We start from the raw sequence: 18,855 nt of genomic DNA, 5'->3' as shown, positions 1-18,855 counted from the left end.
CCTAAAGGGGTCAAAAGGCATATCCAAAACCCGACCATCACCACCAATCTAAGAACAACCAGAGACACAAGCAGGATATCCTAGGGCACCATCCCTCTCCTCAGCATCATGGTAAGGAGTCCCAAACAGACCACATGGATATATACACATCACAGCAACGTGCTCATCAACATGTGGGTACAAGGGTGTAAGCAACTCAAGCCGGGTTTGTTTTAAAATACACTATTCTTCCCCTCCTATAAGAACCCACACTGTGGTTTGCTATATTGCCACATTATTAACCACAACCGTTTCTAAACAAAGTGTGGGATCTTCCCTCTCCCACCAGCCAGACTGCAGGAGTATGAAATAGGAACCTTCGTTAACCTCCCACCCAGCCTTACAAAGCTACAGACATACAAGGGGCAGTTCAGTACATGGCTCAGAGTGACTTCTTTCAAAAACTGCCTGCAAACCCAGGCAGACAGCTCTGCTCTGCTCCTGTTACACTCAGCTCACATCAAAGCAGCTTTTTCTAACCCAAACTGCTGAAGCCATACTTTTTAATCAAAGCTGAGACTGAAGCACCCAATAGCAGCACCAAACGATAATACCAGGATGGCCAAAACACTCTGACCAAGCACAACCTACTGCTAAAACGAAAATGAAATTATGATGAGACACATCTATTTCTCTTTGCCCCTCTACAAGCAGTGATATCAGTAAAAGGCTACTCAGGGAAAGGAGACTTGTACATCTGATCTTTGCACTTCATTTCAAAAGTCCTATCTGTCCATTTTTCTAGGGCTCTCCAGCAAGGATTATATACAATATTCCTAGTGGGACGGCTCCATTTCCCATAGAGCTGTCACTCACTGCTAGGAAAGAGTTTAAATATGGTGGTTTCAGAAGAGACCTCTTTGCTCAAAAAGGTACTTAAATGTGGTAATTTTCTGCAAGGAAAATGCTATAATATGGTTTTACATAAGTCCCTGCTGAACTGACTTATCAGCAAATAAAGGCTACAGTGTTTTAATAAGAATCCATGCGGTGTTGGTTTGCGGAATAGAAGCAAAATGGGTTGCACACGGAAAGCTAATAGGACATTTTCTTAGCTGAGAATTATATGCTGAGTTCTGGAAAGGTTAGGCACATTTAGGGAGTTCATAAGCTCTCTGCAGCTCGTCTCCTGCAGGCTGCTATAGTGAGAGAAGTCAAGAGCATGCAGCTGCTGACGTCAATAGGGTAAATAATACCATGTACTGAAGTCACCTGGGTATGCATTACCCTTTTCCACAGAGCCTGCTGAGCACACTGTGCTGCAAAGAGGTCTGGGAAGCCCAGGTATCGGCTTGCATGGAAAATGTTACATCAGATGGAGTAAGTATTCTCCAGGACCACCACCCCCAGCAAGAAATAAATACATTTTGCTTCTCAGGGGTATCTGTTTCTTTGAAAGCACAGTATTACAGCACCATTGCTAAGTTAATGTACCAGGAGACAGGTACAGTAATACATGGATGCCAAAAAGCAAAACCTCTCAGAAAGGCAACCTTTCCCTGTTCCAGGACAGCCTGTTCTGTTTACAATTAACAGCTCTACATCTTAGTCACTTGGAGAGGCCACTTCACTGCTGGTCTCAGGAATCAGATGCTTAAACACCTACAAAGCCATTAGAGCTCCTTCTTACAGCTCTGCAAGACCTGGGGTCCTTTCCTTCCACAAGCCAGTATACAGAGTCTGATCTGCATGAGGGATTCACAACTAAAGGGAACTGCACAGCAGTGTTGACCAGCAAATACTGTCAGAATGTCAAAGCACAGCACCCAGGAAATGGTAGGTACAGGAACAGCAGTGCTTAGGCAAGTAACTCTGTAAGTACCTATAAAGGCAGAATCCTGCACCTCCATCACTCCCCCAAAAACCCCCAAACACTGGCAAAGCTGGAAAATTGAGTGCTCAAACCCCAGCCACTAGGCCACACTGTTTCTCCAGCAAGCTGGGTCTGCTGCCTTCAGAGCAGGCAGAAGGGGAGCTAAACCCAGTGGTCGTGCCTGTCAGAGTTCAGGCATGCACTCCCACCCCAGGTTCCCAGCCTTGCAGACTGTAAGCTCTGAGGCTGCCTGGGGTGAAGAGGGGCACAACTGGAACCACTCCTGCAGAAAACCCAGCTATAACCTCCTTCCCTGGATATACTTGCTATGAGCAAAAGCAGGAGGACATTATTAATGCAGCAAATTAGCAGTTGAGTCTTGTTAGCGCTGCTCACGTCACTGCAGCTGCATTAAAGGCTGTTAGAGGGACATAAATTATTCACACTAATCAGAGCCCTGACAGCAAGATGTGGGGGCACAGCCAGGGCACTAGCTGCAGCCTCCTGCTTGCAGTACCTTGTCATGACTGGAGGCCAGCTGGTCTCCTTTCTTGACAAGACTTTCCTCGGAGCTGTTGCCATGTCAACACATCTGTCTAGGCCATCCTACTTGTCAAAAGTTTAAGGTAATTTAGCACAGAAAGCCAAGGAAGGTTCTGAAGTGCTTTAACCCTTTTTGTGCTCTGAGAAAGCTATTCCCCAGGAAGATGGCTGGAGTGGTGGCAAGACAGAGATTATTTGCAGAGCTGCTGATGGAAATAGAAATAACAGAAATAGCCAAATTTCACTGGCCAAGAGATAAAAAAAAACAAACACCCCCCCAAACCAACCAACAAACACAAAAAACACAAAACACACCAACAAAATCACCATCAGAAAAGCTCACACAACCTCCTTCAAAGGAACCACAAAGATAGTCTAGCTCCCTGAGCAAGCATTTCTTGAGCACCAACAAGCCCTGATAACTCCTTTCAGACCTGCTCAGATGACATGATCTGATCAAGATAAATCCACACATAAACACAGCAAGAGCAAGAAAACAAGGGTTCATAAGCAGCTCATACGTGTATTACCCCTGACTCAGAACTAGAGGCTGAGTGAGAAGTACAAAGTGCAAGAAATACCCATGCATTTTTGCTTTATTTTAAACATGTTGCCTAGAGCCCTGGCACAACCGACCCAGATTTTTGTCATTCCCTGGGGTATTCCTCCCAGAATATGAGTCTTTACAAGGGCTGATTTTTATATCAACAGTTCCTAGAAGCCACAATGGCTTTTTTTTTTTCCCTTCTCCGAAACAATTAATTGTAAACTGCCTAAAAATAAAGCCTGGAAAACCTCAAGAGGGGAAAGCAACGTCAGCTGCTGGCAGCTTTATTACAGCCCTCTTTGTACAGTGTGCCCTCCATTGCTCCTAGCTGGGTCGCAGGGGGATGGGGAAAACATACGTTTCAGGCCAAGAGACCTCCTATAGTCACTGAGCAGCTCAGAGATGTTCAGTTATAAAGCAACTAAGAAAACAGCTGCACATTTCACCTAGTAACAAAGATTATCTGTACTTAGCAGTTAGTTTTCCACCCTCACCTCTGAGATCAAGTCAACTACATAAACAAAGGCATCCTACTTAACAGAGAGCAGTGGCTATTGGTATATAGGCATAGGTTTTTCAGGAACCATCTCCTAGGAAAGACTAGAAGCCACGCAGGGCAGGGATTCTACAGTCTGTACAGGACCTAACACAGACATGCTACACGCAGGATACAGAAACTCAGCATCAGGTTGTGGTTATAGGGAGCCACTGGTGCTGTGGAACCACTATCCTTTTTGCCAAGCATAGCCACATCTCACACAGCACGTGCTCTGTACAGACTGAGAACAAACTGCTCCCTGCAGCCAGAGGTGCGGCTCTCACTGTCCTGCCACAGTACCAGCCTTCAATCCTATCAGGCAATGACTTGCTTCTATCACCAAAACACCCTTCTTTTTGGAGCTCTCAGACACCCTTCAGCTGCCCTCCCCAGCCCCTTTCCAGCCAGCCAGTGAGCTTCCCCCTCGCAGTACACCTCCACCCCACAATCAAATCCCCTTTACTCCTCCAGTCTTACCTCCATGCCGCCAGCTATCAGCAAGCCCATGCAGCAATCACTACACACTCTACCTACATCCCACTCCACCAGGGAGATGGTTCTGGAATGCTCACAGGTAATGGCAATCAGAGCTTGTTAGCAGCAGCCAGGCAGGCACAAATGCTCCAGCTGCACAGAATTAAGGTTGACGACTGTGCTGTCCATCTGCCTGGTGCCACACTTTGCAGGCTGTGCATGGTCTGGTGCTTGCATGCCTGCTCCAATCTACACATCCTAGCGGTGTTCTTGGTGCAAAAGCCACTGGGGTGAGGCTGATGTGATCCAAGCATCAATTTTAGCAAACAGAAAGGAGAGCTCCAGGAAGACAATGCAACACATAAAAAGCTCTTTTTTACTACCAAACACCTTGGTCTGTGGAAAACATCCTCAGTGTGATGTTGGCACCTAGGGTTTGATTCATAAAACAGAAAAAAAGTCAGTATGTTGCTCTTACAGGCACTGTCCCTCTGCAATGGCCTTCCCATAACCCACAAACACCCCACCGGTTTGCACAATCGTGCAGAACACACTCCTCTAGCTCTCTAGAAACATAGCATTTTTTTTCTGGACTGAAGGCAGCATGTGAGGGGTTATGGGGTGTATCTAAACAGAAAGAAAAATGGCCAAAAAATTTCCTAAGAGGAAAGGCAGCTGACAGCCACTAGCATCTGACCTCCTGAAGCAATAGGTAGTTTAAGCACTCAGGGTATTTGGAGCAAGGATCAGCTGCTGCATTCTGTTTTCAGCCCTTCTCCCTGTTTTTGAAGCAGGTCTCAGTCATAAGGCAGGCTAAGCTAAAAAGTTTGCTGGGGGGGATCTGTTCTGTCACAGGGGATTTTGGAGACAGTCCAGTCTTTATTGTGTCTTTACTGTGGCTCAGTAAACCAACGGCAAGAACAAGAGAACTGAAGCAAAATGAGCACAGGGGTGTTTGCAGCTTCCACTGTGTAAGGTAGCTGTCTCAGACACAGGCAGAGTCACATAGGAGGGGTTCGGGTAAATATTTCCCTTCTTGCACACCATAGGTTGTGGGACGCAAGAGCAGTTTTCTGAGGTGCCTTTCATACAAAACCAAAGAACTTCCATGAAGAATGTGAAATCCCACCAAAATCAAAGCATTTTCAGGCCTTGCGGCCACTCTCCTTTGGAAGAACCTCAGACATGGTTTCTCCCTGCCCTCGCTATTGGTCTCCTTCCTTCTCTATTGCTGCCTTCTCTGCTTAGGTAAAGCTGCTTGCATAGGGGGCTTGTCTTTCAAAGCAGGTAGAAATCCTGGAAGACCCATGATAAAATCCATAGATAAAGTTATTTTTACGTTTAATTGCAAAATCCATCCTACCCATCACGTGAAATGAGCAATATAACAGGGTGGGAAGATCTTGAGCTCTTCCCTCCATCTAGAGGTAAGAGAACAAGCAACTTAGCACTCACCACATTAAAGATTTTCTGCACTTACTAACCAGATTATTAACTGATGTCCTCTACCCATCACTTCACCCTTACTGTCTTGCTCCACTTTGGAACACAACATTTCAGACCAGTCTGCCATTACACACAGCACCTACTTTCAAGAGTATGTCCTAGACGCTATGAGCAAAGAGACTCTAAGACAACCTTTTGTGTCCACGCTGCCCTGTTATGAGGTCATCCTGCCTTTCTGTTTGGGAAGACAATGTACTCACAGAAAGAAACCATCATGAAAGCCAGGCACTTCTCAGCACGCTAACTAGGCTCCAGCCACTGAGATCATACATTGAGACCAATAGTGGTCTGGACAGCATTTTATTCCCTAGACACTGCTGCAATTAAACAGAGGAGCTGTCCCCTCCCCAAGAATATCAGTCAAGTTCTACAGAATTATAGAGAAACTTCATCATCTATAATTAAATATTAATAAATATTATAATAGAGTGTTTAATTATAGCATCTATACATACTTAAATCCACTATTATTTATATCTGCTCATAATTGCTCATTAATCACACAGCAAGTCAACCTAGCATCACCTGAAAAATTCCTTAAGCTTTGTAAATTACCATCGGTCAAAAGAATGTAACTATCCAAAAGTTTGCCTTCAAGAAAAACATGCCATGGCATTTCTTCAGTTATTACCTAACACTATACACCCACAAGAGCTGAAGAAGCCATTTCCATCCAACCAAGCTAATCTGCACCATGTTGCCAGGGAAGCTGGAGGGAAGCAGGCATTGGAGACTTCATTTTCTAGCTTGTGAAACTGTTCCCAGCGCCGTGGTGTACAAGCTCTCTGGAATAAAGCAGTCAAAGCAACACAAGTTGTGCAAGAGGAGAACTGTGTACTCCACAGCTGCACAAACAAGGCCTATTCCACTTTGCCCGACAGCTGCTGCAAATGGTCCTCATCATGTTCTTAGAATTCAGCCTAATTGGGGCTTTCATACTCTGATAGGTTTAGGGCAACATATTCCCAGTTGTGCTATTGAAAGACAACAACAACCTGTCTTTGGGGCTGGATGAGTTTTAATCCCCTTCCCTGCAAAGGTATAAACAGTACCTGAAAAGGTTCCATGATTTTCCACACAGTTTTTAGGTACCAGCAAGTCAATACCATTTTGACAAATTATTTCTGCTTTCACAGTTCTGAGGCAGGCCCAGCACAGAGCAGTTACCCCACACAGACACAGAACTAAGGCAGAGTTGTGCTAAGCTCACTCTCTGAGGCCAGAGACTGCAGCTGTATGAAGGACAAGGAGCTTTACTGGTTAGCACAACACTGGACAGGTTTTTTGACCAGGGAGGCAGAAACATCTCTGCTCAAGCTTTCATACTCTATCACAAGGAAGAATGCCATCGCTACAGTACATCCAGACAGATGGTAGGTGATGGTGTGGGCTTACACTCACAAGCAGTACCACAGAAGGAAAGCTGTATTTTCAACTCGAGACCTGAGTAAGCTTAGTGCCTTTAATCACAAGCTAGGGGCTTGTATCTAGCCATCAACACAAACATAATGCACACGAGTGAGATACGCTTTCCAGAACTGTCCAGACCAGGCTCTTCCACTCTCACAAAAACTCTTTCCAGTCTTTTCTACCTGGACTTTTAAACAAAGATAAACCAGATAATTACCCCAGTGGTTTTAAATCTCAAGAGAGACAAGCACTTGGAAGCAGACTCACTCAGCGAGGAGTTGCAAAGTATGAGGGACCAGTGGGGGGTATTTTCTTTTGGCTTCAGTTCCAAGGGCATAAAGATAGATTTCACTTGGCTAAGCTGCAGAATACAATTAAGGACCATGCTGCCTTCCCCTACTAGTGGAGAGGGAAAGTTTCTTCCTGGAGCCAAATAATTTAGACAAACTAAATAATTTGCACAGTGAAGATCTTCAAGCTTCTTGTTAGTGAAACCAGAAAGGCAGCAGCAACTACTCTGAAAGGCAGGGCAGCAAATGTAATTCCTCTCTCAAAAAAAATGCTTGGTAATTATAGGAAATTGCAGTAATAAGGAAATTAAGTGTCACAATAACTGAAAATAAAAAAGAGCAGGCTGCTAGACCAAGGACTTGCAGTGAAAAAGCTCCAACTAATGCTACACACAAGCTATACTGAAGTGGTACACACACACAAAAATCCATTAAGACAAGGCTTGGCCAAGATGTCTATCAGGACTCCCCAAAAAGCTATTGCTAAGGAGCATCCTTGTTACCTTTACACAGCAAGTAATGCAAGTGTGGACTGTCATCACCAGAGCCCAACTTAGCATGGTTTACAGTACACACGCAAATGGCTTGATGGCATAGAAAAACGCAGCTAGAAATGACTCCTCCAGTTCATGCACTGAGCTGGCTATTACAGAACTACCCTAACCACTCTGTCTCAGCAAACTACAGGTGTAAAACTTTGCTAACTTGATAAAAGTTTCCTATGTGGGAGCTGGCTTACATCCCAGCTTCAGAAACACAGTATCAGAGTGGAAATCCCTCTGCACTGATCTACTCAGACAGGTTCAAAGGAGTTTTTCTTAATTTAGGGCATCTCGCTTCCCTCTCCACACTAGGAAGAATCATGGTTATCTGGAAGTCCAAATACTCCTTCCATTTCTGTAAGGGAACTTTAACACACAAGCAGCTTTAATAAATGTCATTTAAAAACATGTGTACCCTGGGGTTTTGAAGAGTATCCTGTCAAGATCAGGCCAGTGTGGGAGAATCATGGATTTGTGCACAGAGCTTTAGGCTGACATTTACTGTTGTACATCGTTTTGATGCCATGTATCCTTACATGTAACAAATACAAAATCATGTCAAGACTATGATCAAAACCATGCTAAACTCTATGGGGGAAGGGGAGATGGAAGAGGTGTGCCAGCTTCATTTCTATCAGTCTAAGGTGGAACTAATTTTGAACTCAGCAAAAAGGCCTAAGGGACAGGCTACCCACACTCCAGCATCACTGTACTGAAGGTCTGATGAGACAGGGCTTTTCTGATGCCTCTGACATTCTCACCAGGGTAAATAGTATCCCACTTTTTATTATGTGTTCTGTCGTGGTTTCAGGGAGCTGCTGAGGAACACTAGGGTTGCAGCCCAGGCACACAGTGATGGAGGACAAAAAGGCAGACAGCAAACTGCGGAGGTGGGAATTGCCAAAACCAGACCTGGAATGCCTTTGTGCTGGTAACACAGAACATAAATAAACTCCACTGAAGTCAACAGGAGTTTTCTCATGAACTTCAGTGGAAGCAAGATTTCACCTTGGGATTGAACAAATGATCCTGTGGCTTTCTCTTCCCAAACTCCAGCCTTTCTTGAAGCAGATGGGCTGAAACATACTCCACACTCAGAACAGAAAATGAAAACATGACCTGGCAATCACTGGAAGGCTCCCACAACCTTGTCTTTTATGAACGCCCACATGTCATTGCTACACAAACAAGAGCTGCCAGTGTGGGAGACTTTGGGGCAATATTCCAGCAAGACAGGAGAAACAAATACCAAAACAAGAGAGCAACAGCATTTTAACAGCTTGCTTGGAAGAATAAATATTGACTGGTTAACTGGAAAAAGCCAGCTCATTCTCCTTTTAGTGAGGGCAGTTCTGGCACAGAAGAGAAGCCCTCCCAAGTTAGCAAGCACACTGGGCTTACAAAAAACTTCAAGGAAGCTTCTTAGCAAATATTTCTGGAAGGTGGTACTAAACAACTGGTCTGCACAATGGCTCTGTTCATGTACAAAGAAATCCCAGAGCCTGCCTGCAGCCTCTAGAGAGTAACCTAAAAACGTACAAGGAATTCACATACCACCACTAAGGGTAAACAGGCCTGGGGAGTGTGCACACCTCCTTGTCCCAGTGGAGGAGGATGGCCATGGGGTTAGAACAGACTGCCAGAAACTCCAGTGCTCCAGAAGAGGAAACTAAACCCAGCTCCTGCTGGGGAGATACTGGACACTGGTCTGCCCTCTTTTGTCAGAGTCCTTTCTACAGGTTGAACAACTCAGCTTTTGCCTGCACCAGCTTTCCTTAGCAGAATTTGCTCTCCAAACACCATCAGCATTTCAGTCAGCTGATCGAGAACTCACCAGAGCTATTTAGGGCATGAAGACCAAGCACAAAAGCACATCAACAATTTTCATCACCCCACTGTTAGATAAAAGTCCACAGGAATGCATCTGTGAACTCATGAGTAAAAAGCACTAAAATTCATGGACTGTCTCATGCACAGTCCTTTATCAGTGCAATCTGAGTGCCCTGTGTGGTGACTGCCCGACAGCCAAAGTTAAAAGAAGGCTTTTGGGGGTTGTAACACAGCTCTAATCATCTGACTCTCACAGACATCACAGCCATTCTCATAATGAAAGCTCAGATACACACACTGCTATTCTTGTAAATCATTAATGCAGCAGGCATGCTGGACCATAACTGACATTTAAGAGGTAGTTCCATTAACCCTGAGTCTGTTGGCAAGCACCTGTAATCTTTTCTTTCCCTGTGTTTAGGAGAAAATACCTCCCTGCCTGAATACCATGGAATATATGCTGTGGCCAAAATTCCATAGAGTTTTTATGATGTAAGAAAAAATAAAAGAACTCCTACAGTTAGCAGTTCTGCCTTGTTCTCCACATTGTCACAAAAAGTAGAAATCATACCACCCATTTCTTCTCGGCCTATGTTACTATTATTCCCTCTCATCTGTCTGTGGTCAAAAAGTGAATGAGGATTACATCTATTCCTTCACAGCAACTCTCATCCCCAGGCCTGCTATTGCTGGGAAAGACAAGTACAGCCTTGGATTCTGCACCAGCTCCACATGAGGATGACTATTTATTTTGGACAGACAGTAATATATTTGTTACAAATTCTATAAGGTAGAGGAAATAACTGAAATAATTTCCTAATTGAAAGGAAGCAGTTAATTGTCAGTTTTCCTTACAGACATGGATTATCTGTCAATAGGTGTCAACTCTACAGAAAATGAGATCCAAAAATAATCCCAATTAGGCAGGAAAGTCTTCTGGGTTGCTTTTTGAAAGGGAGGGGCCTTGCTCTGCCAGAAGGCCCTGGTTCAGCTTCTCAGTTCTTGTGCACAGTAGCAAAGGGTGCATCCCTGAGCAAGGGAGAATGGAAACTCTCGGCATGGTGGGGTGGCATCAAGTTTCCTCGCTCCCTACCTGTTCAGCACCTCCATCTTCCCACCCTGCCTGGTGTACTATCAATATTGCATAGCTTTAAATGCCTGCAGAAATCTGGAAAGCACACAGAGGACTCTCCCACAGCCAGGCAGCAGCCCAACTTGCACAGGAATTCAACATGAACAGGAATTCAACATGCACACACACATACAGTCAAAACTTTCCTACTGACAGCAGGATTTCAGGCAGGGCATACCGCTCTCACTAAGATAGGCAACCAGGAAGCTGAGACATCCGCAGCCCTCTTGTCTCACGCATGCCAGGAGCAGACGTGGTTCAGGCTGCCCCACACAACAGGCAGCACAGTGCTTACTTACCTTGACCAAGGCCAGAGATGCATTCCTGTGATAGACTAGGAGACTTGCATACCTGTCTGTACTCATGCCAAGCAACTGAAAGAGACAGAGCAGCAGCACACAGAGGTGGGAGAGTCAGGGCAATCTGCTGGGTAGAGCCAGCATGGGGAGAAGACTGCTATTTCATAAGGATGGGAAAGCTAACAAACTTGAATGAGACAGCAGTCCTGTTAGGTCAGACATATTCACATGTTACAAGATAGCCAGTGCAGTCCAGAGGCATGCTGCAAAGCTTTTTAAAATCAGCATTTCCACTGATTTCTGGAGGTCTTTAAATCTGTCCCTCCTCAAACAGGGCAGAGAAATGAAACGTTGTCATCCCTGTTTCAAGAAGCTTTGGGGCTTTCTCACAGGGGAGCGTTGGAGCTGAGTAGGGAACTAGACCCTGCACTTCTGCTTTAACCACCAAAGCAACTGGTTTGCGTTATCTACATGGCAAGTGCTCTCCCAGTTGCTTATTGTTTTCCTGTCCCGCTCCAAAATAGTTCACGTTTGCTACCCTGCTGATATTGAAGTGAATGTCTTATTAGCACAGCTAGAACTTGGGAGGCTGGAAGAGCTCAGGTGGAAAGAAGCAACAACAGCACGGGCAGGCAAATCCTGGAGATGCAGAGATTCTGTTTTCTTGCCAGCTTCCCTAGTGAAGAGCCAGAGAGAAAATAATGGATATTTATAAGCAAACCTGTCTCTAAGGCAGCAGTTTCCAAAGTCTAATAATAGGGTTTGGACTTTTTTATTGTGTGATTCAGACAGCACTGCATAAAGCTGCTGAAAAGCTCCTGCTTGTCCCCAGAGCATATTCCTGAGAAGTCGTGAGTTAAAGGAGGATCCAAGTCCAGCTGCAGTGGGCTCAAGCCAGCAGGGTACCAGCAGGTTCTGTCTCTTCAGAGATGCAGCGAGAGCCAGCAGAGATGCTGGAGCAGAAGTATAAAAGCCTCTTCCCATGAAAAGCCAAGCACCCACTCCTTGTCTAAAGAACAAGCTAAGAAGCCAAGTAGCCTAGTAACAGCAGTTCTTCCTTTGGCCCATGGGATTCTCACACCTGCACCAGCACTAAGCAGAGTCCAGGAATCCACAGCGCAACGCACTGTGAAATGCAGGCAAGGACTGCACCTGCCTCAAGTATTTTGCAGCAGTAGAAAGAATGTCAGGGATGAGGAAAGCTACCTGTCCCTAAAATAAGGTGACAAGCCCAGTCGGTGTATCGCTGCTACTATGCCTTGACCACTGAGCTGGTCTCAAACCAGACCTAGTAGCAGGGACACTGCTTATAAATTCACCACAAAACCCACATCCAGTGGCCCTGTTTTTGTTTCCTGCTGACTCAGATACAACATGTTGAAATTGCAGCTTCCCCAGCCAAGTAGGAGGGGAAGATTAAAAATGGGAAAGGTCAAAACAGCCTCCCCTTTGTATGAGGAAGAAAACAGGGCTGGGCTCTGCAGCACAGGGCAGCACCTGGACAGCATGTTCTGAGGCAGAATAATTGCGGGGATCAGCTCTCCACCCTGCTGTTCACTAGCTAGCCAGTCTTTCCAACCAGGCCACTTCAAGACAAGACAGAAGAAACTTCTGAGAGGACATCTCTTTGCCTTCTCCAGGTAGGAGTATTTACAACAGTGTCATGTGGATTATTAGAAACTAGAGAAGGCCAGAGCAGCCTTCTCTGTTGTAGGTGGAACACAGAGAAGCTTGCCTTTTTCTAGAAACAGCTGTTTGAAGCATGATGTTTTGTCAATCATATTTAAACACGTACCCAGTCATTCACCTCCCAAGCACGATTCATGGAGTTACAAGTGAGTGACAGTATTGCACAGGACCCAACTTCCTCGTTCTCTAGTCTAGTCTCTAGTGAGGCATCCAATCATATGCACTTGTTTGGAGGCAACAAGGGAAACTCCACCCCTGCATCCAGCCTCAGGCCCTGCCTCTTCACTGATCCTACAACAAAACTCTGTCCTGTCCTGGTTGCAGTTCTACAGTCTTGTACAGCAGTTCCCCTCTGGATGAAGAACAGGTAGGAAGGCAGCAGAAGACTGCATTGATCAGGAATCCTGCTAGGGTGATGCTCTCTCACCTTGTACGTCCAGCCTGACCTTTTTTTGCTGCTTAGCAGACACAGTTGGAGTTTGCAAAGCAGACAGATGGGGCCTCGTTAGTACCTCTCCAGGCAAGCAGCTAGAGACGTGCAGTTATTCACGGGGACATGCGCTGAATCTCAGCAAGGCTGGGATGATGCTCAGGTTCTGACAGTTGCTGGAGGAGAAAGAAATTCACAGCTCTTTCCTCCAGCAGTGCCTGGAGAGCTAGGCACTCAAACCACAGAGTTTTGTTACCAGGGCTTCTCTCCACTGCTACTTTAAGCCCTCTTACAGCAACAAAATAAACATATAACCCTCTAACTTGATACCTTTTGTTGGATGAAAGGTGAAGTCAAATGCTAAGACAGTCCCTGCCTCTGAGCTTAGTACGCGTACTTACCAGTAAAGCCACAACTAAGAACTGTCTAAGCATTAGGCTCCCTAGAAACAAGGCAGGGGATTAGGGGAGAAGAACAGCAGGTCTATTTGACCATATCTGACCACTGACCATCACTGTCCCAGGTACCAAACCCCAAGTCCAGTCCATTCACTATCACTCAGAGGATACACAGTCTGCTTTGGAAATCATGTTCCCCCACCATGCTTTACAGGAATCTCCTTTACATTGGCAATGCAACATGGAAGCGCTTCCCCATTCCTATGGAGAGAAGAGCTGCCAAACAGCAGCTGCGCTCTGACATGACAGACCAGCTGTCAATATGCCATGTACCTATCCTAGAACAACCAGCTCCTGTGAAGATCTGCCAGTCACACCTGATAGCTGGCCTGGGGCATCCTCAGCTAAGTCAGTCTGATGCCTTCCCCGTCTACACGCAGGCTTCAACATTTCATTAACTGTTACTCATGTCCAAGGTATCTGCCCCACATGCCTCAACTCCTTTGCCCCTACTTCTTCACACACATTCTCAGCTCCTGGCTTCTAAGAGTTTGTTATTTCAAGTAATTTTCTTAGAGAAAAAAAAAGACAAAAAACTTCAAACAGGAAAAAACCTTGAGTCAAGAAAAGCATAAGTATCATCCCTGTGGAGATGCAGTGTCCTTTTTATTCTCCTTTCAAAACAAGAGCAAATTTACATTGAACATCCTTGGAAACATGGTTGAGTCCAGGAGCGCCCTCTTCTGATGTTCCCCTGAGCCCAGACAAACCCGTAGGTGACGATGACTAGCTTACACATACACCTGCCTTTGGAGCAGGTTACAGTTCAACCCCAGAACAGGCAGAGAAAGCAGGAGCAAAACTGAAAGGGACCTTAAATCCTTCTGCAGCAGACAAGCAGAAAAAAATAGTTCTGTGGAAATCGTGACTTCCCTCAGCCTATTTCTGACAGTGTCAATCTGTTTCATTGCTGGTGCTCCTTGTTACAAAGGCTGGATGAGCTCAGACAAGATGAAATTTACTGGGTCCCGGTATTTCATAGCAGCACTTGTCCAACTTGCAGTGCTCTCTGCCTCAGTTTACAGAAATACTGCCAGCAAAGAGGAAGCCAGAAATACTGTAACCACTGTACATTCTCTGCTTCAGACACCTGATCAAGGCAGTCACGACCACGAGGTTGTGCCCATCTATTGATCTATCAAGAAACCAGCTTCTGTCAGTGTATCAGGTCGGACACTAGCATCACTGTAGAAAGCCATCTAGATACCTTCTTTTCCAGAACCAGCCCGAATAATACAAAGAGCCCTTTCTCCAAAGTCAGAAAGGAGACAAAGGTGGATTGCCTACACAGTCCTGATGTGCTACCAAACAGGTTTGGTCACAACACCCCTCTCTGCCTGAGGCAATTCTAGGCAGGGAATCCAGCTGAGACAGATCAGCAATTTGTGGTTTGACCCTTTACCCACAAGCTCACAAACCACAAGACTTGATTTATTTTCTAACAAAGATCATAAACTAGCTGTCCCAAACCTGCCTTCTCACCATGAGATCATACATTAGCTTCAATTAGGGTCAAAGCAAAAATAGAAGAAAAATAATAAAACAAGAAAGAAGCCCCTCCCTTGATCTTGCTAACAAAAGCAGAAAAGCAAACTACAAAATACCTTTTAAAATGTTTTGGTTTGGATACAGCTCCACCTTTTGGCACAAACTTCTTTGCATCCACATCCACATTCAAAAAGCAAGATCCTTTATTCAGCTAAATTTGAGTTGGGTAGGCAGTTCTTAGTCTCCTCCTCAGCTTCCAATGAAAATGCTCCTTGGACTTGTACTGCTCACTCCATCAAATGTGGTTATTTCCTAGCAATCTCCTTGCTACTGCTCTTTTTATTTGCTTAATCTTAGCACTGCACAGAGTGCAATAGTCCTGACCTGTGAATTATGAAAACATGATGGAGCATTTAATATTTCAGAAGTCTCACCTATGGCTCAATTGTTATGATAGAAACAAAAAATTAGCAGCAATTCCCAGTTGTCTCAGATGGGATTGATAGATTACCTATATGCTACATCCTGGCTGCCTGGTAGCACTACCCCTGACAATTATGCTTTAGCAGGGACTAAAGGAAGAGAGGCCCTGGCTCTTTCACCTGCTGCCAGGAAAGCTGGTTCTGTGCCAAAGACTCACTAGATGAGAAAGAACTCGTAGGCAGACTTCACGTGTGACCTTAAATGAGTTGCTGGGTCAAGTTCTTTGCAGAACTGAGACTTCCCCATGAAATCAGCATTAAAACATGACCTACTCCTGTCATCAAACAACAGCAACAACCTTCTCTTTCTCTGCCTCATCTCTTTAGCTTGCAGATTCTCCAGGACTGACTCCACCTGTCTGCATGGTAAGCAGCAAAACAGAGTCCCTGGCTTGATTTGAAAGTCTGGAATGCAAAGCTCTCCAGCTGTCCACTACCTGGAGCTGCACCTATGTTTACTACCATTAGCTGCACTCCTCTGGAAAACACTGATAACTCCTAATTATTGTCAAGTTACCAGTCTCCCACCACCACCACCCCAACCTGGAGAGGAAGGTGGAGCTGCCAGTAATTTGAAATGGTTGTTTACTGCACTGTCTTTTCACATTAAACATGAGGTTACGGGCTATGACAACATGGAACAGTCCACAAACAGCACCAGTGAGAGGTGCATTTGTTTCTTTATTTGATTTAAGGTCAGGATTAGCAAAGGGAGAGGCAACAAGCAGGGCAAGAGTTTTGGTTTTGATTTACAGGCACCATAAAGCCCTGTTCCACATATGTAAACTTTTATGAGGGGTAGAGACAGCTGGAGGTATGTGGGGGAATAGTATGAAGACAGACACTGCACCACTGATCTGCAATGTGACTCTGAGCTTCCAGACCAACTCAGCCAACACACCAGTTTCTTGGACGAAAACCTTGAAGCTCCACCTTTGACTCTTATGAAGGGTGATATTTTGTTTCATTTGATATATTCAACCCATGCCTTGCTCCTCATCCAGTTCCTCCTGCTTTGTCCCAGTAGTAGCCTGTTAGATCACTGCCTCATCGGTAGAGCCTGTCCTTCACATCCTGCTCAGCTGTTAACCTGCAGACAACCCAAGAAACCTCCCTAGCACTGCATTCTGCACCTGGACCAACACATGTATCTTCAGAGGCACATGCTCTACTGTTTGTATCCTAACAGCTTCCAAACATACAGATCTGCTTCTTGATCCATCTGCTCTGTCACTGCACACACACACCAATCTAATCACAGTGGAGCACTGAGGTTGTGCAGCATTTTGGGAAAAGGAACTTCCTCTCTGCTCCATCTCATGCCATCTCTTCCCCACAGAAATCCAAGGATGTGAGTGAAAACAACTCCATCTAGCTTCTGATACTGCATGTTTTAAAAATGGAGATATAATAAATACAGCATTGCTCTGAAGCATATTGTACTAATTTAACACACACTGTCTATTCTGGGAAACAGAACTGCAAAGAAAAGGTTTAATCCTTACTCTCCTCTCTGGATGTTTCCAGAAATTTTAAGATGCTGTAGTCTAGAATTCAGAGGATATTACAGGTATTGTTACAAAATCATTACAAATAGCAAACAAACCCTTGCTTTCACACATAAAACCCTCACCCTGGATTCCATTAAAGCAGATAACTGATTCAACTCCTAAGTTTGAGGGGTTTTATCCCAAAAGCACATCCTTGAAAGTGTCTCCTGGACAGAGCAACTTCAGGCTCTTTCTGTGGTGTGTGCTACTTCATTCCTTGAGGTTCAGTGCATGGCAGTTAATTGTCTCTCAGGTGTTTTCCTCTTCCCCTTGCTTTTGTTTTTTTAAGAAAAAAAATCCTAAATGTTGTTACCTGAAAATAATTCCACAGGAGAAGGTGACCGCTACTTAAGCAGATGAGGACAGTGGATGTGGGGCAGTGGGAGAGAGAGGCTGAGCTGGATTTTCCCAGTGCCCGATTGCAACCTAGAGTAGAACCTCACACTGTCATTCCTTTTTCTTTTCCATCTTTCTCTTCTCTGGTGTAATATATAATAACACAGGGAGCAGCAGGGATAATACGTTCGTAGGTGGCTGCTGGATTTTCAAATGGTTTCTTACCAATATGTTCCGTGTAGGCAGAGCTGAGACCTGACACCGAGAACTGAAAGCAGATGATGCACCCTTTTTACAGCTGGAAGCTTGCAGAGTGAAATCACTTCATGGGAAATCTTTGTTCATGAATCTTATAAGCACAGTCTTTCAAAAAGGGGACTGAAGATGGCTTAGGCAGTTGTCCAAGAGTGTCAGCAGATGCCCTTGATTTTGATGCCCAGGTGTGTTGCTAGCTTCCCATTTTTTTCCTGGTTTGCTTCAACCTCCGGGCTTTCAGGATAGTATAGTTTGCATACCATGTGTACTGTTCTGAGAGGAGAGGGACGTAGAATGCACGCAGCAGCTTTGAGGACCTGAAACCAGAGAGGAAAAAACAAATCATCCTTAGAGTGCTCATTTGCTTGTATGGTCAAAATGGTACAAATGAGGCTTTGCAAAAGATTTGGGCTGGTGAGTCAGTGACATGACGAATGCTAATGGTTCAGGCATACAAAGCCCAGTTCCATTTTCTCCTTGTCAATGGGACCGAAGCTGGTTAGTTCCAGCACCACCAGTTTAAGAGCAGCAGCCTGCCCAGTTTTTCAGCATGCTGACTCTCCATTCCAGTAGGGTCAGCAGGGAGAGAGAGCAGGAAGGTGGTGTAATTACTGAAATAAACTTAGATCCCAGATATCACCATCCAAAAAGCAGGCAATACAGCCCTTTGGTATCACACAGAGAGACAGGCCTCCTGTTCCTCAGGGCACACTATGAAGGTGAAAATAGCAAGGCTGCATTTAGCTCCTGGCATCTCCTCTTTTCTAGCCAATCTTTCTGGCTGCCTATTCCTCCACACGTCTGGAGGGCAGACAGCAGCTTTGATGGGCACTGGCATTTTGAAGTTTTGCTCTTGTGTTGAAGGTATTGAATTAAAGAGGGATGGACTGCTCTAAAGCCTACAAGGGAGTTGGCCGCAGGCTGCCAGCATTCACTCCATGCCCTGCTGGTGCTGGGAGCTGGCATTTCACAGCACTTTGCAACAACTGAACCACTGGAGTACTCAAGCATGGAGGGTTTAATGGCTCCATCAAATTAGTACTTTTTGTTTGGCTGCTAATTGCTGGAGCTGTGCTAGCTGAGTACATTTTAAATGCACGTATTCTCTACTGAGCAAACTAATAGTACAATCCAGGTTTAAATGTGAAGCAGACAAAATGTCCTTCAGCAGCAACACTGAACCTTGCTAGAGGCTTCAAAAATT

General features: G+C 45.1%; 1 protein-coding gene across 3 annotated transcripts in view; it reads right to left on the bottom strand.

Moving 5' to 3' along the window:
• Positions 1 to 18,855, bottom strand: part of ALG9 (ALG9 alpha-1,2-mannosyltransferase) — a 75,761-nt gene that overhangs the window by 31,453 nt on the left and 25,453 nt on the right. Inside the window, exons 13-16 of one of the 3 annotated variants that reach the window (XM_057432063.1) lie at positions 17,622 to 17,968; positions 15,145 to 15,412; positions 13,592 to 13,741; positions 12,861 to 13,258 (exon numbers count right to left, since the gene is read on the bottom strand). In XM_057432063.1, coding sequence (XP_057288046.1) covers positions 17,845 to 17,968 — 124 coding nt within the window. In that variant the 3' untranslated portion in view covers positions 12,861 to 13,258; positions 13,592 to 13,741; positions 15,145 to 15,412; positions 17,622 to 17,844. Of the gene's footprint in view, positions 1 to 12,860; positions 13,259 to 13,591; positions 13,742 to 14,574; positions 15,413 to 17,621; positions 17,969 to 18,855 lie in introns of those variants that run through there. The other 2 variants (XM_057432062.1, XM_057432061.1) reach the window with 2 other exon arrangements.

This window comes from Pezoporus wallicus, unplaced genomic scaffold, assembly GCF_028554395.1.
Source record: "Pezoporus wallicus isolate ANWC-B61680 ecotype Strahan unplaced genomic scaffold, APGP_CSIRO_Pwel_v1 scaffold_8769, whole genome shotgun sequence".
NCBI lineage: Eukaryota > Metazoa > Chordata > Aves > Psittaciformes > Psittacidae > Pezoporus > Pezoporus wallicus.
The sequence above is the reverse complement of the archived record's forward strand: the minus strand, read 5'-3'. Positions and strand labels throughout refer to the sequence as shown.